At 43.0% G+C, this 26,224-nt stretch overlaps 1 protein-coding gene across 1 annotated transcript in view; it reads right to left on the minus strand.

Moving 5' to 3' along the window:
• ARHGEF28 (Rho guanine nucleotide exchange factor 28) overlaps positions 1–26,224 on the minus strand; it is a 279,388-nt gene that overhangs the window by 151,427 nt on the left and 101,737 nt on the right. The window contains exons 3-4 of the mRNA XM_045847808.1: positions 20,273–20,420; positions 16,184–16,477 (exon numbers count right to left, since the gene is read on the minus strand). Coding sequence (XP_045703764.1) covers positions 16,184–16,477; positions 20,273–20,420 — 442 coding nt within the window. The remainder of the gene's footprint in view (positions 1–16,183; positions 16,478–20,272; positions 20,421–26,224) is intronic.

Consider the following 26,224-nt stretch of genomic DNA (forward strand, 5'->3'; position numbering starts at 1 on the left):
AGCTGGAAGGAACCCTCATAAACATCTAATCCAAACAGCCCATTTTACAGATGTGGAGAGGTCAGTGACTTATCCAAGGTCAGGTAGCCAGTGGGTGCTGAGGGCAGGTCCACTCATTGCTGGTACAATGCTCTTTCCACACACTGTCATGTGCGTGTGCATCACTTACATCCCTAGAGTAACGCCATCCAGGGAAAACAAACGCTAGAAGCAGATGACCCTGTGGAAACAGACACTGTAGGGGGGCATTGGTGCTACTCCAGCCAGGCAGGCTCTCAGAGGCAACGCTGGAAACAGCCTCCGTTTCCACCCTTTGTCCTTGGAGGTGCTGTCTCCTGATGAGAAACTGGGACAGAAATGGGCTTCACATGTCCAGAACACTGGAGACTGTGGTGCCCCTTGAACCTCATCCATCTACTAGATTTGTGGGATTATTTCAGTGTTGCCAAAGCTACCCCAGCTCCCGGCTGGTCTGTGTGTCCTGGTTTCATTATGGTGTTTGCAGCTGTATATTACGGTTGTTTTCTAACTGTATCATCTTACAGGTTTAAGGGGGTCCTTGAAGTTTTACATTCCTAACACCCATCATCCTGTTTGGCAAACTGAAGTCATTTGGTGTTTGTGGAGATGAATGGCAACTGACTGTCAAAATCTCAGTCCTGTGTGCATGTTTAAATCTCATAATTTGTATATAGAGTTTGTACGTCTGTTTTTCTACTGCACCGACGCGGTGCCTGGAACACAGGTGGCCCATGAAAAACATTATGTTGGAAATATAAAAGGATAAATTTGCCTGCATTTTTAAAAAAACTAGGCCCGTGAACTCCAGACATCAAGACACACCTTCAGACAAGCCTAATCTTAACCAGCTAACCATGAGAACTCTGACACTCGTGACCGGTTGGAAGAGGCACGCTGCAACACTCGGAGTTACACCAGCCCTACAGGCAAGCAACGTGGTTGCTGTGTGTGGAACCTGAAAGAGGCCCAGATAGCACTGCATCTCGCTGGGCAACGGGCCTGAGAGGCAGGCGCTCTGGTCTGTCTTTTCTCCCAGCACAGTGCCTGACACGCCTTCTGTGCTCTACAAATATTTGCTTATTGAATGAATGAATCAATGACCACTGGCTTTCCCTGGCGAGCACCCATGGGAGTTAGCTTTTAGTAACTATAGCAATTTGGATCCACAGCTGCAACTTGAAGCATCTCTCATTCTTAGTTCTGCCTGTGATACCTCTTGACTAAACTCAGACCACAAAATACGCACTCCCACACACAACTTACACAACACACACGGAGGACAAAAACCATCTACTTCTCCACATGGCTGACAGTCCGCATTAATGTGATCTCACTATCTCATTGTCTGCAGTAGCGTAACTTTATTATTCCATTTACTTACCCAGGCAAACAACTGACCATTCACTGTAGGAACTGCCTTTAGGGCCCACCAACTCTTCAACAGACAGTTTTTAAGCCCTCAAACCAGAGTTTATTGCATCATGATCTGTACCCACTCCTAACCAAGCTCCCCTCCCTGCCCATCACCTCTCCCCTGCACTAAAAGACTCTCATTAAACCAAAATTCAAGTTCTCCATAAATTCCGCTTTTGCCTTACCCACTGGGGACACTGCTACGGATCTGTGGAGGTGGAGCTCTCCCTTACCACAGCGCACAACGAACTCAGCTTTGCCTCACTGGCAGGTGGCGGGGACACCATTTGGGAAGCCAGCTCCCAACAAAGCCTTAGTGGGAAACCACCAAGAAATAGTTTACCGCACAGGGATGCCAAAGAAAGCTGCTCAGCTTACATTTTTAACCCATTTATACTGCTATTTCTATATCTAGATCAGTGAACATAAGGCCTTATACTTTAAATATGCAAATGAGCCCTCCCAGTGAAGTGCCACTGATCTCACCGTGTATTTGTCCCGCCCGTCATCCACCTACATCACACGACACAGATGCCCCGGGAAGGGAACACCTGAGATGGTGAAATGTCTAAAAACTGAGAAGGTGGCCGGCCCCCGCCAGACATTTTAAGATATTTGATATTGTCAAAAGAGTTATAATGTCTATTAAATAGCTTACTATTAATTACTTTATCCTTTAAATTTTGAAGGATTTAAAACTGTTTTATTAGAAAGTAGGTTTTTACTCTTACCAGATTCCCAACAAGGCATGTTGGATAACACTTCCATTTGTTTTCTTCTTCAATAATAATCAGGAAGAGGATTGTTAGGGTCAGGTAACAACACGCGTGCGCACTCGCGTGCACACACACGCACACACACACCCACCCCAACATGGCTGTCAGCGTGCAACTGGAACCAGCCACACTAGGATGGAATTTCTAAGTCACTGATCTCCATCTGAATCTACTGAAAGTGTCCCACAGTTATACAGGAGACAACTTTCTTTCGAGAAAAAAGGACCGAACACCTAAACCTTTTGCATTCCCTTTTAAAACAGTACCATTGATAAAGGTGAGTATGATGTCAACCATGTCAACGGTACTCCCCACAGGGCCTGGGACGATGCCCCAAGTATCCTCACTCCTCTGGTGTCATTCTCTGCACTCGGCTGACCCATAGGGTGTGAGGAGAAGCTGCTTCCTCCACAAGGGAGCCTTCCAGGCCTGCTGTGTTGGTCCAGCTGACTGTTCCCTCCTCCCTGGCTCCATCCTCACATCCTGTTCAATGATAGAGAACTGCACTCTCACCCATCCCCCCACCCCTCCTTCTTCCAGAATCTACTCTCTTCCTGGTGAGATGGGAAGGCAGGGGAAGAGAGACCTTCTAATATTTAAAGAAAAAATAAAAATAAAAAGCTGGGAAAAATGTTTTAAGAGTGTGCTTTCTCATTCAGTATAAAAGGTCAGAGTGCAGAATCAGGCAAACAGCTTGAAACAGGAAACATCATGACATATATAAATTATTCTCCTTGTTACAGTTTCAGATTCTGAACAGCAGTTAGCAAAACAAGCTTTGAAAGGGGTTATACAATTTGGCAGAGGTGGAGGTGTTCAGTTAAAATAAAATCTTCCCCCTCCCCAAATAAATAGGTATCTTCCTCTTTAGCCTGAGTTATTTGAACTAATTGTAACTGCAACAGAATTACTGAGACTTGCTCTAATGGCAAACATTAAAAGGTATGAGCTGTAACATCTGGGGATCAAAGTCACCCCAACACAAAAAGAAATGAGCAGGCCGTGCAACATCCCCATCCGGGCCCAAAGAGAGGCTCATCTGCCCCAGACAGGGAAGGGGGCTCCCTGCCCATGCCCTTCACGCTGCCGTTCCTCGGGTTCTCCGCCTGGAAAACGAGGCTGTCACAGCAAAGGCCCAAGGTCCTGCGAGTGTCCATCCCTGCCCTGGGTTTCTCGGGGTGAAGGACGTGTGCAATGCAGCGCACACCCAGGGACCTTCCAGAGTGCCTGTAACACGAGCACAGACTGGCCGCGCAGTTTGGTTATTAATGAAGGAAAGTGATTTCCTTCACTGCTCAGTCCGAATTTAGGGTCATTCTCATACCTATATAAGGTTTGACTATGCCTTTTAATTAGCAAACAATTCAGTTTAGAAGATTGAAAAATAAATCACCAAACCCTCATAAACTCACATTCATTACAGGGGAGAACATAAATTAGTACAATCCCTTTGGACAGCACCATGCCAGAGGGAAGGGGGAGTAAGGGGGAGGGGTGAATGATGACGACAGAGGGAGACCTGACTTGGGGTGCTGAGCACACAGTGCAACATACAGATGATGTGCTGTAGAACTGCGCACCTGCAACCTATGTAATTTTAGTAACCAATGTCACCCCAGTAAGTTCAATTAAAAAATAAAATTAAAAGGTAAAAAAAGAAACTGATGTCTCATGACCAAGCAGTTCCATTCCTACACATAAAACCTAGTGAGGACTGTACATCTTACACATCAGAAAACATGCTCCAAAATGTAAAATGGTGAAAAACAGAAGTGATCTTAATGTCCACCACCAACAAAAAAACTTGTAGTAAAATCATGCACTAGTATTTTAACAAAAATGAATTGCAGACTCACACAGAAGAAACTAAGAAATATAATTATAATGTCAAAGAGAAAAAGTCATAAAAGAATATTCAGAATACATTTCAATTAACATGATGTTTAAAAAGTGAAAACTAAACCATATTATTTGTGGATACGTACGTAGTAAAACTATAAAGAAGAGCAAGGACACGGTTACTATAAAAATCAGAATAATACTTCTGAAGAGAAAAAGGAAATGTGAGTAGGGAAGGGTGAGGATGGTGGTACTTCTGGAGTTCAACAGCACCTGGGTGTCTCTTCCCATCCACTCCCAGCTCCCTACCAAAAGTCACAATTGTGTTCAAGGTCCTCCCCAGAACAATTAAAACAGAATTTCCGGGGTGGGGTCCAAGCATCAATCTTTTCTGAAGATTCCCAAGTGATTCTGATGCAAAGTCAGGGTTGGGATCCCTTACCTTAACTAAATATGTGGTTAACAAACATTTATCTATGCTTTCTTTTTATACCTCTGTCTTCCCAATCAGCTCTTAAGACCTTTTAGGCAAAAGTCTCTTAGGTAAAAATAAACAAGAACAAAAAAAAATGCTTGTGACTTTTCTAATTGACTTTTTAGAGAGAGCAAAGAAAGACAGAGAGGGAGAGGGAGAGAGACATCAGTTTGTTGTTGAGGCGTTCATTGGTTGCTTCTTGTACGTGCCCTGAACAGAGAACCACAACCTTGACCTATCGGGATGACACTCTAACCAACTGAGCTACCCAGCCAGGGCTGTTTGTGACTTGCAAGTTTTTAAAAATTTTAAAATACCTTTATTGTTGTTCAGTTACAGTTCTCCTGCCTTTTTCCCCATTGCTCACCCCCACCCCAACCCTCCCCTCAATCCCACAGTTAATCCCCCCCATTGCCCATGCCCATGAGTCCTCTGTTCATGTTCTTTTTTTTGCCCCTTCCCCTCCTTCCCCTGTCATCCCCCTTCTGCACCCCTTGTCACTGTCAGTTTGTTCTTTATTTCCAAGTCTCTGGTTCTGTTTGACTTTTGCAAGTTATTTTAAATTCACATGACTTGCTGCTAAGCCAGGATACAGCCTCAAACATTGAGCAAAATATTAAAAATTATTAACATATTTAAAACAGGTTTAAAATTAAGCTAAAGTATAATGGGGCAATAATCTAGAAGCAAATGATATTTTTAAACACAAGTTAACTCAAAGTAGTTCTATTGTACTCTGCAGGGTTTAGTAATGTTTCATAACTTCTAAGTGGAGCCACTAAAATGTATTCAACACTGTTGCCTTAACCAGTATGGCTCAGTTGGTTGGGCATTATCCCACAAAGTGAAGGGTCACTGGTTCGATTCCTGGTTGGGGCACATTCCTGGGTCACAGGTTCAGTCCCTGGTAGGGGCGTGTATGAGAGGCAACCAATCAATGTTTCTCTCTCACACCCATGTTTTTTCCCCTTTCTTTCTCCCTCCTTTCCCCTTGTTCTCTAAAAATTAATAAATAATATCTTTTAAAAATATATTCAACATTGTAAGTTTATGAAGAACATTTTTTTTTAATTCACATAAATCCAATTCATTAAATTAAATAAGTCCCACTCTGGTTTCCAAAGCCACACATTGTAGCCATGAAGGGGCTCCATTTTTTAACACGACACTTTCTCCTTTCTGTCCATCCACTTCCACCCTTCATCACCAAGTCCTTAAGACATCAAATTTTGGTTTGCATCAAAATATCTTGAGAACAAAGTCTCAGGTTTCTGTTGATCACAGAAAGAGAGTTTTGGCCAAGCTAAAGATAACATCAGCCCCAGGCCCACGACCCTACCAACCACCCTCATGAAAGCAGACTGAACAATGTTGTGGCGGACATCAGGACCTGATACAACCAATTCCCTGCCCTGGCCCCAACCAGTCAGTAGAGCTCACAACCCCCAACTCCTGGAGCCACCGTGATGAGTGATTTCTCCCCTGCATAACCCAACTCCTGGAGCCATCGGGAGCCAGGTCTTTCAGCACTAGCTCACCCGTGACTCTGGGCTTGGCACTACTGAATTAAGCAGACCACTTAAGTCCCAAGTTTTAAGTTGCCTGATCTGTAAAAGGAAAGTGAAATCTGCCCAGCCTTCCCAGTGGGATTGTCAGGGGGCAATAATAAAAATACTGCATGGGACAGAGTCCTCAAAAACTAGGAAAGCCAGTGTTGGGGGACTTACCCGTCACATACATCTGTCTGATCTCTTCATACAGAAATATAATAAATAGTCACTAAATTGATATGTGGTATATTTGAAAACAGATTTCCTCTGGTTATAATTTAAAAGCATAATTTAAGGGAACGAGCTGTCTGCCTAGGAGGCACTGTAATTGCATCAGTGTAGAACACCAGATGTGCCATTAAGACAAATGGGCTTCAACCCATGCCTCAGGTGGCGGCTAGGGGCCATCAGCAGCAATCATGCCATACACCCTTTCCGGACTGTGCAATGATTTTTTTCATTTGTTGATATTCCTTCCAGGCTATGATTTGTATCCACCATTCATGCCTTCATTGGATATTTGCTGACAGCCTAAACACACCAGGCATTCTCTGCTCTCCCCGCACACCCCAGGAACCCCCCTCTCCCCCGTTAACCTGCCAGGAACCTTTTTCTGTTTCTGCGACAAATGAAATACCATGCAACCTAAGTTCATTATTGACAAGTAGAAAAAGTGTAGACTCATCAGATCTGCAGTGGAAATGGACTTTTGAGATCTGCAGTGTGAGTCTGGTATCAAGCACAACCAGAAAACTGGCCGCTCGCCTGCGAGCAGGTGGGGTTCCCGCACTGCCTTCGCACTGAAAGCCAGGCTGCCAGTCCAAAGGCTCAGACTGAGAAATGCTAAACTCTGTGGAGATGAGCTACAACTTTAATTGACGGAGGAAAAACTATCCTTTTCCTTGAGTTCAATTCTGTATTGAATTCTTTACTGCCTGTAAAGCCAGTCCTTAAAAAGTAAAAGCTAGCCCTGGTTAGTGTGGCTCAGTTGGTTGGAGTGTCATCCCATAACTGAGAGCAGCGGGTTCGATTCCCAGTCAGGGTACAGAACTAGGTTGTGGGTTCGATTCCCAGTCCAGGCACCAATCCCTGGTCTGGGAGCACACGGTAGGCAACTGATCAGTGCTTCTCTCTCTCATTGATGTTTCTCTCTTTCCCTCCTCTCCCTCTAAAAGCAGTGAAAAAAAAAAAAGTCCTCAGAGGAGAATTAAAAAAATAGAAAAGCTTAAAAATGGATGGAAGACACAGAAAATGTTTTTAAATTAAGGATTTAGAACTTCACAAATGATGCAGATTTGTATGCACGTGCCTGGCTAAGGGCTGGGAACAATGTTACCGATTTGCCATTGGACCGATTTTAAAGAACAGTCTGTCCGCCCCTGGCACTTATCCAGTGGGTTACCTTAGCAACTGAAGGAACATAATACCAGTTTTAAATGTCAGAAAAGAAAGTATGGATATATTTACCCCTCAGACACTGTCCAAAGTGATAGAAGGCTAGAAAGTAATTAATACAGGGTATATATACAATTGCTTGAAATATGTCAAGATTTCCAAAAACATATATAAAAACCCCAGAATCAGTCAATACCCATAATGCATTAATTTAAACCCCCCTTGGGAAAAGTTTTTAAAATCTGGAAATTTGTATTTTTAAATAACTCTGTCCTTCCTGGGTTTCTACCCACTGGTATTTCAGCGGACGCTATTTTAAACTTGCTCTCCAGCACAGTCTGGGGGCAGAAGAACAAAAGTGGCCTTTCACACAGGCCGTGGGCCGCGTCACCCAGTCCAGCGTGCCACCCTCCGACGGGGCCAGGGCCGGGAGTGCAGGCCGGGACAGCCGGCAGAGCTTCCCTCTTTTCCTTCTATTTCTACAGCCAGCAAACGCTACTCAAGGATAAAACCACCTGACAGGCTCCATTTCAAGTGTTAAAAAAAACCTTGCTTCTTACCAGTGACGGATCTCTTTCCTCTATTCAAAGAAAGAGACACAGATATTTTCCCCTGTCAGACACGGCTGGCCCACACACTCCCTGCTCCTGCTGCCTAGAAAGAAGGGGATGGTTTCGGGTACGTGGCTTGAAACAAGATGTAGATGTCACAGAAATTTGGCAGTTCCCACTGAGTCTTTCATAATGAACTGTTGTTTCTCACTTAATGGCTTTTCCTGCAGATAAGAAGAAATATTACGACTGCTCTTAAACTCCTTGAGAGAATGCTAAGCTGTCCAGACAACATTTTAACAGTTACTGAACAACCTCTCCTGTTATAAACTTTCTTCAGAGTCCTTTCGGCCCTCTGCACGGCCTTCCTTGTTCCCCATCAGTTCTGAAGTGTAGAAAAACAAACATTCTCCTTCAAAGGGAAATAATTTATGAAGACTCTATTAATAAAACAAAGCCTCATGCTAACCACCCTTCTTCTTAGTAACAGCATCATGTTACATAACTTATATATTAAACGGGTCCGTGACAAGGTTTTTACTTGTCCTTTGAGCTCACTGTTCATTTCGCCATGCCTCGTGTGGGCCCAGGGGCTCTGCTGGGACTTGCCCTCATCACATGGATTCTACAACTGAAAACCATTTCTCTGATTTCCGGAGTCAAGTTTAAATCTGTTGTGGTTGCTATAACTACTTCGATGTTACTTGCACAGTTAGGACCATACTCTAGATGTGACCTTTGGAATCAATAATTAAAATAATCCTGTAAACTACCTTCAGTAGGTCCTACCAGTTCCAACAATTAATTATCCTTGGGGACAGTTCTCCAGCCAACCATACATCTAAAGAATGAAAAGTTGGCTTCCTAAATACATCAGCTGTATTTAACTTTGTGCCCAAGATAGCCCTGCAGAAAAGCTGCAAAAACTCAGTTGGCTTAAAACGTCTTCCCCTAAAGACCTTAAAAACTTCTTCCATTCATAGAATTAATTATAAAGGCAGAAAGAAAGTTTGCCTCTTCAAACTTGATAAAGCAATCTAACACAAAACTGTCTTTGTTTTGCTGAAGATGTTAATGTTTGCCCTGCAGATCTAATTCATGGCATCGCCTTTCTTACGTGTTCTCCCTGCAGGAAGAAAATGAGAACCATGTGATGGGATAGCGGTGTTGACCAATGCTATGGTGATAATCATTCTGCAATATTTAAATGTATCAAATCAACACATTGCATACCTTGAAATTATACAATGTTATATGCCAATTTTATCTCAAAAGCTGGGGAAAAGACGATCTTGTTATGGTTTTATAATTGGTATAACGTAGACCTTCCATCTCTTACACAACCAAGAACTTCAGCCTATGAGGAGACCTTTGAACATATGAACTACTTCTACCTAGAGACCTGCAAAAAAGTCCAAACCAGTTTTTTAAAATAACAGTAATTTACTTTGGAAAAAAAATCTTGGATCTGCACATCATTACCAAATATTGGTTTATAAGTGTGTGTGTGTGTGTGTGTGTGTGTGTGTGTGTGTGTATATATATATATATATATATATATATATATATATATATATATGAAAGCCTCCATATGGATTTTTTCAAGCAAGTGGGGTTTTTTCTTAAATCAGAAAATATAAACAGGACAAGCTCTCCCTCTTCCATTGGGAGAGGAGCTACTGTGTCCCCGGGGCCATGCTGTCAGTCCTCCTAGATGGCATCTGTAGTCCCTCTGGGTGCTTGTCTCAATCACCAGCCTCCCCAGTGGTGTGGAAAAGCATGGTGCTTGCCAGCCATGTCAAGCATCTGGGAACACAAGCGAAGGAAAGGAATTCAGTTGAACAGGGAGGCAAGGCTTTAATTCAAGGGTTATCCAAGCCCCAATAGACTAAAACAGAATATTTTATCCTAGTTAACCTAATCTTCAAAAGTATGTCCATCTCTGAGGGAAGATTTCTGTTGAAAAAACAAATAAGCAAAAACCCCCAAACAGAAAAAGATAAATTATAAAATTTTATTCAATAATTATAAGTATTCAAGGTTTTACTGCAAATTTGGGGTCCTGAGACCCTGCAAAAGCTTTTATCATGAAAGCTCCTTTATAGAAAAAATGGGTTTAATTTTACAAAATAGAAATCCAATTGTATTTATGGCACAAAATTAAATAAAACCCAGGACATTTCCTGCCCTAGAACACATAACGAAGTTGCACCATGAGTAATGATGGGTGAGACACAGGGCCAAGAGCGGCTCTGCTTTTCTGTAAGAGACACACAGTCCATTCCGACTCTGCGCTTTCTCCAGGGTCTCAGCCCTCCCGATAACGCTCGGTGATGAAGGGGCAAAAAAGGATTTATTGTAAAATGCAAGGAAATACAATAATGCTTCAACCGGACTTTTCCATGACAAAATCATTACAGAAATCAATATTCATTCATTAACACCCATTTATACCCTCCAAAAAAGTGTAAATAAATAAACACAAAGACTTTTTAACAAGTGTGAATAGTGAAGCCTTAAATTGTTTTTGGATAAGTATTAGAATACATAATTACTAGGAAAAAAAACTTTTTCCAGTTACGACATCACTTCCACTAACATATGATAAACTCCAGAGGGCCCCATGCCTCGGTTTTCCTTTTTTGTTCCCATAATTCCTTTATCTTGAAGACAAGCAACATTAATGAGGTATGTAAACTAGAAAAAGATGCACTGAGCACATAAGAGATTGTAAACTGCTTAGAATAAAACTCTACTAAATCAAAGAAGAGAGACCAAGATGAAGACATCCCCCCTCCCATCAAAGCAGCAAATGCACAGCTATACCCAGAGTAATTCCCTGAGAGAAATCCAGAAGCTATCTGAATGACTCCTAAATGTCAGGTGAACGACAAGATACCCACATTGAAATGAGTAGGAAAGGCTGAGACACACCCTCAAAGTCCCCATCCCAACATAAAGCCATACAATCCACAGGGAACCCACAATTCCCAGCTTCTCCCTAAGTAGCAAAGGTTTGGCTCACATATCGAGTCCCCCAACTTTTAAGGCTCCCACCTGAGAGACAGGCCTCCAAATCATCTAGCTCTAAAAGCCTAAGGGGTTTGTGTCTGTGTCCTACAGACTACAGCAAACAAAGAAGCAGTCCTTAATGGTCACACAAGATGCACAATGGCATCTCCCCAGGGCACAGTGTAAAAGGAGCAGGCAGAAACACCCATCATCCAGTCTTTCCCTAGAAGGAGCTGACTGCATACAAACTATTGCCTGGGGGTTCCATTTCTAATCAGTATGCCTCTAGGGGCTGGCTGGACCCAGGAGCCAAAGGGCACTTTTCCCCTCCTCACTCCAGCTCACTCCAAAAATAAAGCCAGATCACAAGCCTCTCTCTGAAAGGATCTTGTGCACATGTCTGATGCTATTCAAGGGACATACTCCCTGATCACCTGGCTCTGATAGCCAATAGGGCTTGCATTCTCAAGGACTGTAATGGATAAAGCAGCAGCTAATGGCTACGCACATGAACACTTACTACAGCTATCCCTCCAAAGTTCAGCACAGATGAAGCAAGCAAAGCCTATCTCCTAGTTTTTCCCTGAAAGGGGTCTGACTGCATACTTTCCCAGCTTCTGCCTTCTAATCAGCCCAGATCTAGGTGTTGACTAAGATCCTCCCCTTGGGTGGGGTGCCGGGGGTGGCACTGATGAGTCTTGGCAGACACTCAAGGACTGCAGGCCACTAAAAACAAAGAAAGCAACGTGAACAATCACAGAGGGTTTAAGAGGAACCAAGAGCCTGGACTGACTGATGAGGTTCATCTTCCACACAAGACCAGTCTGTCAAGACTGGGAGAGGTGCCTCCTTTCTCTAATGCAGAGAAACCCACAGAAAGTCAAGGAAAATGAAGAAACAAAAGAGTATGTTTAAAATAAAAAGATAAATCCAGAAACTGATCTTAATGAAATGAAGGTAAGTGATTTATCTGATAAAGAGTTTAAAATGGTCACAAAGATGCTCACCAAGGTCAGGAAAGCAACGTATAAACAGAGTATTTCAATGAAGAGGCAGAAAATATTAAAGAGCACCAAACAGAAATCACAGAGCTGAAGGACATAATCACCGAAATAAAAAATACAACAGAAGGGTTCAACAGTAGACTAGCTTAGTGGAAAACAGGATCAGCGAACTTGAAGACTGTAGTGAAATCCATCCATTCAAGGAGCAGAAAGAAAAAGGTGTGTTAATCCTATCCCTTAACACTGATGGTTCAGAGAAGCTCTGTTACAAGTCTAGGCTGCAATGTTACCTCAAGTACCACAAACTGTTCTTACAGAAAGTCTGAAAACGTTCTAGCAATCTTCAAGGAATTGTTTACAATAACCAGGATTGTACTGCTTTGCCTGTAGCTTCACTAGTCAAGACCAATTGCACTTTCCACATATGCAGTACAATATCTTCTCTGTATATTGAAGTCCATTTCTGTACAAACACACGTCAACTTATACTGAGAACTTAGACGTTCAGACATTGTTTAGAAGCTTCACCATATGTTATTTATTTAACCACCACAAGAAACCAATGAAGTGGGTACTGTAGTGCCTCATTTTAGAAATTGTAACTTTGTGGCATCAGAACTAAAATAACTTGCCCACGAGGTCCCAGAGCCAGGAAGCAGCAGGGCCAGGATTTGAACCTGGCTCCAAAAGCACATATTCTTCATGACTATGACACTAGAATTTTTCTCCCAGGGAATACAATGTCAAACCACAAAAAGGAACTGCTCCATTTTCCTCTCATGAAAATACATATACCTATATAAGTGTGGCAGAGAGGTCAGCAAGGACCCGTTGGTGGCCCAAGTCACCGAGGATGTGGATAAACCAAACATCATGATAGATGGAGGCTTGGAAAACAAGAATACATCTCCAAACAGCAATGAAAATGGCAATAAGAAGACCCTTAGCTACTTAGGGGTAACCCAGTGTTCTCCAAACATATTTGATCGCATGTCTGTATAAGCAAAAATTATCAAACAGGCACTCCCAACACCGACTGTGCGTGTTGCGTATGGTAAGTCAGCTCCCGCTCCTGGTGACCCTGTGACTGAGTGATGCTCACAAGGCCCCATCTTCGGCAGCCCTGCATGCGGGCACTACCGTCAGTCCACAGATTAAATATTAGGAAACCTTCATTTATCTCTAAGTTTTGGGATGAAAAATAAACATAGTATGTGAACAACATAAATCCCATTTTGGAGACTCTTAGTTTAAGCTATTCATGTGTATTTATAAGGTTCCATAGTTTCAGTAATCTGCCATTTTACAAATGGAACCCATGCAGACTCCAAGCTGCTAAGCAGAGGGAGGGGCTGGCTGGCGAAGGAACCCTGGGCCTGGCCCATCTCCGCCCCTCTCTGAGCCTCTGAGGGCCTTCACTGACGGCCTGGAGTGCAGCCACTGGGGAGGAATCATGAAGGCTTTAAGGTTTTGTTAAAATGGATCTGCCTTTCCGATAACAAAACACCTCAAACATTATTGTCAGAATTTGTTTTCTTAAGCCAGAAAAGATAAGAAAATGAAGCTCCTTAGCCAGAAAACATATACATATGTGTGTGTGTGTCTATAGAGATATATAGATATATGTATCTGTGTCTACAGGTATATCTTTATCTATATCTAACCTATAGATATAGATATATATACACACATCAGTCAGTGGAAAATTGTAACAGTGGGAAACTGTAACCCACCCCACCATTCTTTTGACTATTTCTGTGAGCTCTGACTCTGACTAATGTGTGGCTGACAGATAAACAGCATGTTTGTATAAGAATCCTAGGAACTAACTTCAAAAGATACAGACTCTGACCTTCAGGCATCCCAGTTCCAGGAAATTTGATAACCTTTAATCGAGGATCCAGGATGACGTGGAGCCAGGGTGACTAAACCAGGATGACGCACACTGGACCGTCACTTGCTTATTGGAATGGACTGTGCTCGTCTGCACGTAGAGAACTGTTCTACCCCTTCCTCAGCCTCTTTGTTCTGTTCCTGTCTCCCTCCTCAGAAAAGCCTCTGTCTCCACTAAGAGGTGGAGATGGAATTTGTGACCTAAGTCCCTCATCTTCCCAGGTGATGGGCTTTGAGACGTGAGTCCTCCCCCATCTTCCAGGTTGTTGGCCCCTGGGAATAAACCACTTTCCCTTTACATCAGGACCTGCCTCTTTCATAGTGGCAGGCATCCAGGCCTGCTTTCAGTAACATATATGTATGAATGAATATATGTAAATATACATGTGTAAAATGAATTAACATATGGCTATATCCATGTATATCATCCATGTATACATATTAATGTACATGTGTCTATAAATATAAATAAAGTTTCTTTGCCAGGAAACATTTTTTCCTCCTATATACAGGGGCAGGCAAAAGTAGGTTTACAGTTATAATAGCAATAATACAATAATTAATAAATAATAATACAAGACTAAACACTGTGCTTCATGTACTCACAACTGTAAGCCTACTTTTGCCCACCCCTGTATATAGATAGGAGAACTAAAACAATGATGCGTGACTCCTTAAAGGTCTAAGGATACAACCTTCATTCATTCAACAAATGCTTCTGGAACATCTGCTATGTCCTGAGCCTTTTGCTAGGTCCTTGGGGACAACAGTGAGCCACATGGACACCACCCACTCCCTCAGGGAGCCACCCCTGCGTCCATATCCATCAGCAACCATACGGTGCAGCACGCAGGAGTCAGACATGGTTTAATGCTGAACTAGGCCTGTGACATCTCTCATTCAAGGTCTTAAGAAATAAGAATCATTCAAACAAACAAGCAAGCAAAATAGAACCAGAGACATTGAAATAAAGAACAAACTGACAGCAAACAGAGGGGAGGGGAGGGGATCATGGAGGGAAAAGTGGGAAGGGTCGTCAAGGAACATGTATAAAGGACACATGGACAAAGCCAAAGGTGGCAGGTTTCAGGGCGGCAGGTGGGGATGGCTGGGGCCGGGGGAGTGGTGGGAGGAAAATGGAGACAACCGGACTTGAACGACAATAAAAAAATACCACTACTAATGACAAACTTTTAGTTCAGCATACATACATAAATATTATAACATTTATGTGTGTGTGCATATGTATGTATGTCTATATGTATAAATAAACATGTAATGTGTATAAAAAAATAAATGAGAATCATTCTTAAGTGCCTGGGAGAATTTTAGCAGAACCCTGATTAAAGGAAAGAAACAGAGATCCTCTCCGATTGTAACTATGACCTTATGATTCTGTTTACAAAAATCACACCTCTTTACCTAGAGCAGCATGTTTAATGTTATCCACCATCAAATTTAAACCAACCTGTAACCAGATTTTATCAGGAAGCAGAAACTCTTGAAAATACCATTATCCAACCACAAAAACTAAAGTCATGGGAAGAACACAGAGAAGCAGCAACAGTGTGCACTGGGTTCAGGTAAACACTGCAGAGCAACCTCTCTGTGCTTCCAACAAAACTACGGAATTCATATCGCCGTAACCAGCATCTGTTGAACAGTTTAGCCTCATGCCTACAATTGGCTTCAATACAATATCATCTCTGTTCACACAGATTCCAAATGGTTGGTGTTTACAGTCTGTTCAGTCTTTTAGTAAACAGGGGCATCCAGAGGTAACTCCAACAGTTAGTACAAATAACATAGTATGAATGCTCGCAGTGACACTGACATTTTAAAAGATGTCAACACAACGGCTACATTTCCTTCCTGGCTCTACTTCTTCTATATGTCCCCCAGAGCTGGCTGATGCTCTTCATTGCCCGATGACTCTCCATATTCGGAAACAGGCTGCAAGATCCCCATCTCCCAGCAAGAGAAGGTGCCAAAGGAAGTGGAGCCACAGCCCAAAGCAGTGGGCTCGAGAGCCTTCCACAAGGAACAGCCCTTCCCGCCCGAGGCAGCTCTTCACCCGCTGGAACAGAATAGTACCCACCAGCCCCAAGATGAACCGCTCAGGGCCTCAGGGAAACCGGCCATAGCAGATTGAGGCCTGGGTCAAAAGCTGGCAGGAAAATCCACCCAGGAAAACAGACAATAAGTTGTAAGACAGATTCTGAGGAGACAAGCAAATTTTCTGGTGAAGACCCACCTTCACGTGAAGAACTTCCCAAGACAGTCCAGCCAAAGGGAAACTCCAGATGGGTCAGGGCCAGTACAAGCTCCTCGTCCAAGGCAGGCAGGGCTCCCACCGTCAGGGCAAACGGGGTCAGCAAGGTCTGATGGCTGCTGGCAGTGAGGCGATCGGCCTGGGTAACCAGCAGGCGGGCCAGCCTGCAGGCCATGTTGTCCACATAGGTCACGGAACCGGAGTCCATGGTCACCGGGGAGTAGCCTTCTGAGCAGAGGCACACAGACACTGTCACCGTCTCCTGAAGCATGTGGCCTGCACAACAAGACAGGGAAGAGTTCACCCAGAGTCTACAGGAGATGCTGTCACTGTGTCTGCAAAGTGCTAGTGGCCACCCATCTCATGACGCTGCCTGAGCAGACCGCATGCTACAGGAGACAAAGGCAGTAGGGAAATGCAGCGAGTTACCTTTAAATGCTGCCAAGCCTGTGGGGCCAAATTAAAGCTGACTCCATCTGCTTCCAATGACTCCTGATTTTAAAGGTAACCTTTACGAGCTCTAAGCATGTCAAGGTCTATTCACCGAAGATTATCAGACACTGTTATTAGGCATACCTTCACCTTTTACTTCTACCCCAACCCCTGAATTCAAGTTTGTCATCTTACAGATCTTGCCCTTTTCTGCTCTACCAACTCCTGCTGAGTCACACATTTTTATGTAATTTATTTAGATGACAGTTTTATAAAGTAGGACGACAGTTTCACAAGTTCATCCTAATTCCACAGAGCTCCACTGAATGTGAGTCAGGGTGGTGGAAGACTACTCAGCAGAAATATTTACATCTTTCTCCCCACCTCTGACGGTGGCTTCTCTGTCTTGGAGGTATTCTTAATAATTCTGTAGTGAGTGGCCACCTAGTCCTGCTATCTGTTCCTCCTCCTTACACTTCTTCCATCTTGCCAAGGTTGGTGAACTTCTATTTTCATGCAACCCTTGGCAGAACTTCCAAAAATTACTACCACCAAACCTCTGTATTATGATAATCATAGCTGGACAGAAGAAGGGTTAACATTCAGCCACCACTGCCCCCCCCAAAAAAAATATGGCTAATGAATGCAAGTTACTCCTGCTCCCTCTTATTCTCCAAAGCCTTTCCCCAAACATACTAAGCTCAGGCTTCAAGGAACGAGAGCATCCTGGTTTACTGAGCAGAACTACTGCCTCTTTCACACTGACTTTTTAAAAATGGTCCAATGTCCGTGGCTGATGTGGCTCAATGGATTGAGTGCCAGCCTGTGAACCTAAGGGTCCCCAGTTCAATTCCCAATCAGGGCGCATGCCTGGGTTGCAGGCCAGGTCCCCAGTAGGGGGCATGAGAGAGGCAACCACACAAGATGTTTCCCTCTCTTCCCCTCTCTAAATAAATAAATCTTTTTAAAAAATGGTCTAATATGCAGGCACAGAATGAAGCCCCCACCCCCAGCCTATACATGTCCAATATATAACACAGAAATCCATTCTAAATACCTCTGAAAGGTTACCCTGATAGAGCTGTAACCAGGGAAATTTCAGAGACAGGGACTGCCACCTGCCCTAGGAAATCTTTTAAAATGGAGGTAAAAATGCTCACTTCCAAATAAGCCACAATATAAGAAATACTGTCCCTGGCTGGCGTAGCTCAGTGGATTGAGCGCGGGCTGGGAACCAAAGTGTCCCAGGTTCAATTCCCAGCCAGGGTACATGCCTGGGTTGCAGGCCATAACCCCCAGCAACCGCACATTGATGTTTCTCTCTCTCTCTCCCTCTCTCCCTCTCTCTCTCTCTCCCTCTTCCTCTCCCTCCTTTCCCTCTCTAAAAATAAATAAATAAAATCTTAAAAAAAAAATCCTAAGGTGTAGATAGAACAGGTAATAATAGACATTTATTCAAAAAAAAAAAAAAGAAATACTGTCTTTAACACGCAGGAAGTGTCACCCCCACATGCAAATAAAGACAAAAGTTTTGGTATTAGAAGTGACACTTCATTTTTATTCTTTCTCTAGGAAAGGCTTACCAAAAATGTAAACTAAGAAAAGAGGGCAAAGCTCAAGGCAGAAAAAACAAAAATTTAATTCCAACGCACAAGGGCAGAGGCAATAGAGGCCCGTGCAAAGTGACTCTGTGTCATGAATGAAGTTTGACTTTTTTTCTTACAAAGATAAGAGATATTGAACAACAGGGAAGTGCTTAAAATTGCCCACAGAACAACAGACTGACTCAAGCCCAGGTGCTGGGAGCCGCCCCACCTGGTTTCAGGAACTCATTAATGGACAAGCGTCCCCCGGCTAGGGCTGAGTGAAAAGGCCTTGGGGCCATGAGCCACTAAGGAGACAGAACCTGTCCTCCTGGCAGGAGCACGGCCCCTGCCTCACTCCCTCCACCCTGCTTGGCCCTGAAAGATGACTGTTTAGTCAATGATGGGTACGATCCCTCAAGGGAGGGACAACCTAAGCCAGGCACAGCTGCAAAAAGGGTCATCAGGGAAGGAATTAGGGGACTATAGAAAAAGAGCCCTCACCCCTTAGCTTTGTCATAGCTCGAGTCCTCATTCTATCCATAAGATGTCTCCTAATCTCTTGGCTGCTTTGCTCCCCCTGTCTGACTCAGCCTGAAAACAATGCCAGAGGCAGCTGCAGCCTTGTACTGGAACAGATGGCTCCTTGGGGCAAATCTGGCCTGAGAAAGAATGTACATTGTTTCCTTTGAGGCTTGCTCCATAGTCCTGTTGGTACGAACTACACGTCTGAGCTCAAAGCATAGGGAGTGAAACTCCCTCCTTCATGATACATGGCCTCAACAACCTTCCAGCATCAGCATATCCCACTGACCCTGACCAGAGACAGTCCCTGTGTTTCCTCAATTATTATCTGTAGATGATGTCAGTTTTTCATGACTAGCATTTTAGACATTGACTGATGAGCTGTACGTGCACACTAGGTGTCCCTGAGTGAGCTGAACTCAGTAAACATGCACGGAAGGAGGTGCTCGAGGCCCTTCTCCTCTGAGAGACGGGTCACCCTTCTATCCCCAGGCAGAGCTTATCTGGAAGTCTCCTTTCACCCGGGATGGCCAAGAGGTCGCCAAGGACAGAGGCTCCCACACCCAGGTAGCTGAAAGGTAAAACTTAGCACATTTCTGCAGCTCTGACTATGCCTGTGTTTGCATGTTCACTGTCTACCCTCTTCCCACAAGTAATACACTACAGAAGCACTCAGAAACATTTTTTCTCTAATATGAAGCCAATCTTCCCTATGAGAACATTTGATGGGTCTTTATATAATACAATTTAAGAGTAACTGAAAGACCCACAGTTAAATAAAACTGATCCATCAACAAGCAAGAACAACCAAATCCTCCCTTCCTGCAGGTAATGACTAGCATCTTAATTACGCCATTGGGCTAGAGCTTGCTGTCTCGATGCACAACCCACATCCCAGAGAAAACACAAAACACTTGTATCTGAGAAGGGCTAACTGTTCATAACACATTAACATGTTACATTAACTTGTCATCGGTCACCATGGTAAATGAAGGGATTATCTGGGAGAATTACAGGTTTTGGAACATCACCACTTTGGTGGTGGAAAGAGACAGTTATGGAGCCTGAGACCCAGCAATGAAGCGTCTGGTTGGACAGGGTGCCAGGTATGGAGCCCCAGCCACCAAAAGGAGCAAGCAAGGAGAGCAGACCCTGAGCCTGCTGGACTGACCCCAGGGAACAAGGGAAGGAGAGTGAAGACAACTGCCAACATCTCTGCGCTTCCTGAGCCACCCCTGGCCCCAGGACCTGGGGCTACGGGAGGCGACCCTAAGATTCAGTGTTGCCTCCACTGGACTACAACCACAGCACACCCAACCCCGAGTGTGAGGCTGGGCTGCTCAGGCAGCTGCAGGTACAGCTAGGAGAACTTCACAGACACACACACGCACACTCTCGCACACTCTCGCACACCCACCCTCCCAGAAGCACTGTTCACTTTCTCCTCCTGGTTTTCCTCCCAGCCCACGTCCCTGGTGGGAAGGTGCTTACAGACAGATCTCCCGCCTGCACTGTAAAGAGGGCACCTCACCTGGAACACTGGACTGGAGAACGTTATCCTCCGTGCGCTCTGCGATCACGACGTGTCTCTGATGAGATCCGTTATAAATAAAGTAAAACTCGGCATCCTTAGGGAGATAGACATTTTTGCCAAACGTCGCATAGACCGTCGTCTGCCCCTGAAAAATGAATAAGTTGGGACATCATCACACTTCGTCATCCTGGCTCTAAGAAACCACATTAGTAAAGACCTGTGTCCCAGCCAGGACACTCCGTCCCATTCGCTTCGTGTGAGTGAGCTCCAATACTACACATGCTGCTTTCCAGCAGCGTTTTGGATGACAGGGAGATGCTCTCTGAGGCATCGAAGTGTGAGTACTGAAATACGAGGGCCACAGCTGGCTTGTTCTGTTTCTAAAGTTGAGGAAGTTTGGAGTGTAGGAAAGACTTGTTTTTCTTTTTTTTTAAGAGTTAATTTATTTTTAGAGAGGGGAAAGGGAGGAAGAAACAGAGGGAGAGAAACATCCGTGTGAGAGAGAAACATTGATCAGTTGCCTCTCACACATGCCTCAACGGGGGACCAGACCCGCAGCCCAGGCATGGACCCTGACCACAGATCAAATCAGCGACCTTTCCCCCTGTGGTTCGATGCCCAACCAACTGTGCCACGTGGGTCAGGGCAAAATTTGTCATTTTCATTAAGAGACATGAAAATATGATACTTTGTCTTTTACTCTGTTTGAATTCCTGCATGATGAACACCATTGCATGCATTTTTTCCTCTACATGATACACCATCATGGTAAAGATTCAAAATAATTATTCTTTAGCTCTGGCCTTACCCTGTCCTACATACATCAGAGTTGGTTGTAAGAGCCTTAAATATTCACACACATTGCCAAATAAATAGCACCACATGCTCCCACGCTTGCCGTGCCTTTTCCAATAGCTATCAGTCTTCTCTGAGAGATTTCCAGGTCCTCTTTCTCACCAGCCTGGCCTCACACTGTCTCCTGAGAGCTTCTGATTGGAACAGAGTCCTGCTAAGTACACCAGTGCCCAGGAGAGGCGCTGTCCGAGTCACCGAGGCACACTCCAAGGAAGGGAGGAATGTGGAGGAAGGATGGCAGCGGGCTGGAGCTGGCGGACACAACGCCATCCAGAGGTTGTGCGGAGGGGCGTCACCGCAGCGCGTACAAGGAAGCAGCGGGGATGGAGGAGCCTGCCTAGTGATCCCGCGGCCTCGGAGGATTCGGGACACTCCCTCCCTCGAACATAAAAAAAACGGCAGTACAAAAGGGACCTCCAGGGAGAGGGTACATTCCGCCCAGCCTGTGGGAGTGGCAGGGGAATGGAAACTAGGAGTGGAGGGGGTCGCCCACCTTGGAGGGCCTCCAGAGCTCGCCCGGCCCAGCCTGGAGGAGCATCTGGGCTTCGGCTGGGCTTGCCCAACAAAAACAAACGCGCCCTCCGAGAATGCCTCGCCCTGTGACAGGGGAGAAAAGTGAGCAGAGAGAAGTCTACACAGCCTCTTCAACAGCTGTTTGCCTATGATGGGTATCAGCATGATGTTCTGTAGAATACCAAGAGTTAGGTCAATTGGTCTCAAAACAAAATCGAGGTGGAGCTCCTCTTTCCAGAAACCACCTGCTTATTCCTTCTAAAATTTTAAAAATAAAAGACTAGGTTTTTCTAGTGGTTTGCAATCCATGATGCACAAGAAACATTACCTTAAATTTTGAACTGGTATAAATACAAATTGTGGCGTTCTAAAACAAAGTCTCTGGCTCCCAGTTTTGAACTGTCCTTTCTCTGTGTGTGAGCTTGCACCCACGTGCACAAACAATCAATAGAAAGTCACAGGCCAAGAAAAATCTGCCATACAATAGCTTCCAAAAAAAAAAGTTCAGGAAGAGGATCTGAAAAAAGAAACAATAACAAATGTCTGACATGACTGAGAGAGGAAACTTAGATGAAATTCCATTTCCTAAAAAAGGAAGAACAGCAGCTTGCTTTAGTCATGTTCCTGGTTGCTAAAGGGACTGTTAATTACTTGTGGACAGAATCTGACCTGACCTGTTGACGGGGTTTGTTTGTTTGTTTGTTTTTTCAGTAGAAAACATTTCATATACAGATCAAAGTTTTTCACAGATCACAAGGATATCTAATCTGTATCTATTCAAAACAATGATCATATTACTATTTTATCTGGTTGGGTGAATAAGAACTACAGCTTATGAAAGAGTTTAACTGCAACCCTCTTCGGTACAATCCAAAACAGAAGGTTTATAATTCAGTGGTGCCTCCCTTCCAAGACCATACCATGCTTTCCGTTGAGAAAAGAAGATAACCATCAGGTCAGAAGTTATACACATCCATTAAAGAGAGATGCCCAGAAGCCCTAGCGTTAAGGGTAATACTTGGCATAAAAGGATTTTATTATTTGCTAGTCACAAAGAGATAAAAAAGACACAGTGTAATTACAGGAGAAGGAGGGGGAAGGGTGATAAAGAAACCAACAGAGACCCAATGAAACAGGAGATGGGGGACAGTGCAGGGGAGAGATGGCAAGAGGGAAAGAGGGGGCCTGGGAAGGAAAATATGAATACAAAGGAACATTTTCATTGAGAGAAGTTAAATCAAGCTCAAAGGCAGTTTAGATAAAGCTACAAAGGAGATCAGCAGGAGGGAACTGTGCCAAAGTGGACCTAATTGACCTACAGGTGACAATTTTTCACTAAGATTAGAGGTCTTCTCATCACTGTGGCTGCTAAAAATCTGCTATTTTACTTAAAAGACCACTAATACTATTAATGGCAAAGATAAATTCGAGTTTACAGAACTCCAGTGTGCCTCCAGCATTTCTCCATCTGGATTCAATTGCACACTTTGTTTTTAACAATTGAAAACTATAAACTTCCGTAAGTGAATTTGTTGGCATTAATAACAGAATCACTCTTCTTCTATGCAGAAATAATACATGTGTTATCACCTCTGTCAATTCACTATATCCCAAATTAAAAAAAAAAAAACTCATCTATTTCACTGATCCTTCTGAAAACAATAAAAGGCATAATAGGCAAGATTATGTCCCCAAATTGATCTATAAATTTAATGCTCTTTAACCAAACCCAAACAGACTATTTCAAGTGAAGTTCAACAAGCTTATTCTAAAGTTCATCTGGAAGAATAAGCACACAAGACTAGAAACAAACATTTTGAGAAAGAATGATGTTTGAGCTGGGGGTGGGGAGAGATCAGAACTTGCCCCTCAAAAAGCAAAACACGCACTAAAACCACGGTGACTGAAACAGTGCAACAGCGGCACAGAGACAGACCGCTAAGCACTGTGAGTCTAGAAACAGATGCGTGGAAATTATGTAACAAAGGTGGCATTTCAAGTCAGTGGCGAGTGTTCTACTCAATAAATGGTTTTGAAACAATAGCTAACCATTATGGGCAAAAACATTCTTCACAGCAAACAGTTAAATTCCTAAATAATACAATATTGAACCTAATTCATAAGCACATATAATTAGAAGACCATCTAAAATTTTTCATTATTGCACAAAATAATAGCAATTAAAGATCTCTGAATTTCATCTTTACTGACACCATCCTAATGTATCAACGGTTTTTCATTTTTCCCATTTCCTTCCAGTCTTTGTTCAATACACAGCTAACTTTGCACAGCTATACTCAGGGCACAAACACACAACACATATGGCTGTGCTTTGCTCTCTTCTAGCGCAAATAGTGCTCCATGTTGTCATAGTCTTTGGCACCATTTTTAATTGCATTCCATCAAGTGTTTGATGCTCTGTGATTTAATCACTCGACTGTTGTACACTAAGGGTATTTCTAGCTTAACATTACAAAAAATACTACAGTGAACATTTCCACGTACATTGTTTTTATGCTTTGAGTCATTTTTCAGAATGAAATTCCAGAAATGGGCTGAGAATGTGAACAACTGTCACAAATTGCAAAACTGCTTTCCAGAAATGTTGCATCGACTTTCGCCCCCACCTGCACTGGGCAAGCACATCATTTTCATCCCAACTTTGCCACAACTGGCTGTTGTAGTATCTCCTGGATTAACAGATAATGAACAGTTCCTCATTGACTTAATTCATATTTCACATTTGTCACTGAAATTTATTGCCCACTCATATGAAAATCTGTTACTAAATGGCACCATCATTGTGAACATTCTGAATAAATTTTAATTTAAAGAATTCTGGTCTTCCCTCTTCTATTCGCCTTTGCCTTAAGCAGGTCAAAATTTTCACTTTCTCAAGTGAATCAATTGAGATCAACATCAAAATTATTCCCTTTCCCCTCTGAAGGGTGAAAGTGTACCACCAGTTTCCCTACTCATGCCCAAACAAAAAGTACTCCAAGAGTCCTGCAAAACCTCTGAAGGCCGAATAACATAAAAACAGGAATGACGAATGTAAACCAGAAAAGCTGACCTAAGTATAATCATACTAAATGTATCTTAATATAAGCACAAACAAAAATAAATCAAGTAAATTAAATCCACATTTTTTACCATCAAGCAGCCCCCTAGAGAAATTCTACTTGCAAAACTCATCAATAATTCTCAAAGACCAAGCCTTCTGCATGAGATGCTGTGGCATCTGTGAAATTCTTCTAAAAAAAAAACCAAAAAGATATTAAATGTTTTCACCACTCTCACCTATTTCATCCAACTCTCCTACTCCTCTCCCGATGGCATTTAAGATGAAAGTGGTCACCGGACACTGATGTGCACATTCTAAGTATCTTTCCACTAATCTGTAATAGTCCCTAATTTAGGATCTCTAGTATCCTAATATTAGCCACAATCCTTGGTGGCTGTATTATGCTAATCACTGGGGATTCTTGTACTAATGTTCTCCCTCCTTTACTCCCTTTCTTCTCTCTCACCTTCTACAGACAATGTATTTGTATATAATTACATTGTTAGTAAGTAACAATATTATCTATAGGACAACAGCCCTAACAATCTAGTTCCTAAAATGTCTGGCATAAGTAGACAATAAACAAATACTGTAATTTCATATTGTGATAACTAGAACAAAGTGTGCATCTCTTTACAAGGGGAGGGTTCTTAATCTGGGGCCATCGGAAGAGTCCATAAATGAGTTTCAGGTGGTCTGGAAACCTCTTAAAAGTATTAGCAAAATTATTTTTGTATGTATATGTGCATCCGATTTTATGAGGAAAGGTTTATGGCTTTTGTTATATTCTCAAAGACATCCAAAGATTCAAAGAATGTTATGAACTCTAGCTTTTATAGTAACAAACAAAAATGGAAACAATTTTTAATGATAATGGTCACCTTTTATATGACAGTAAGACTCTTCTGTTTTCTAAGGTATTCTAGTATTCTAAACTTTATATGGAACAATTTTTAGGATAGAAGCACAATGAGGGTTAATATGAATTGACATATTAAATATTATAATTAAAGTTTACTAATACATGCTGTGAAAACCATCATCATAAATATAATGCTCTAAGTGATCAAATTTCATTCTTTGTTTTTAACATTTGAAACTTGTCCTGTTTATAGTAACAAAAAAGCAGCAATGCTACCTACAGCCTTCCCTGCAGAGCACAGTGCATTGACTGTTGTAAGGTGCTTGAAAAAAGTAAAAGAAAGAAAGAAAAGCATGAGCCCATTTTATAAGTAAGTGACTTTAGAGTACTGGTAGTACCAACTAGCTCAGGATCCCAGAGCCAAATGAACAGTATTGGGTCTCTTAATTTCTGCCCTAACCTCCAAGTTAGTTATCCTCTTTATTATATTCAAACACAATTCTTTTTTAAAGATTTTCTTTATTTATCCTAGAGAAGGGAGGAGGGGGACGGAATGAGAGGGAGAGAAACATCCATGTGTGGTTGCCTCTTGCATGTCCCCTACTAGGGACCTGGCCCACAACCCAGGCCTGTGCCCTGACTGGGAATCAAACAG

This window comes from Phyllostomus hastatus, unplaced genomic scaffold (genome assembly GCF_019186645.2).
Source record: "Phyllostomus hastatus isolate PE091 unplaced genomic scaffold, TTU_PhHast_1.1 phas_contig_58, whole genome shotgun sequence".
Taxonomy (NCBI): Eukaryota; Metazoa; Chordata; class Mammalia; order Chiroptera; family Phyllostomidae; genus Phyllostomus; species Phyllostomus hastatus.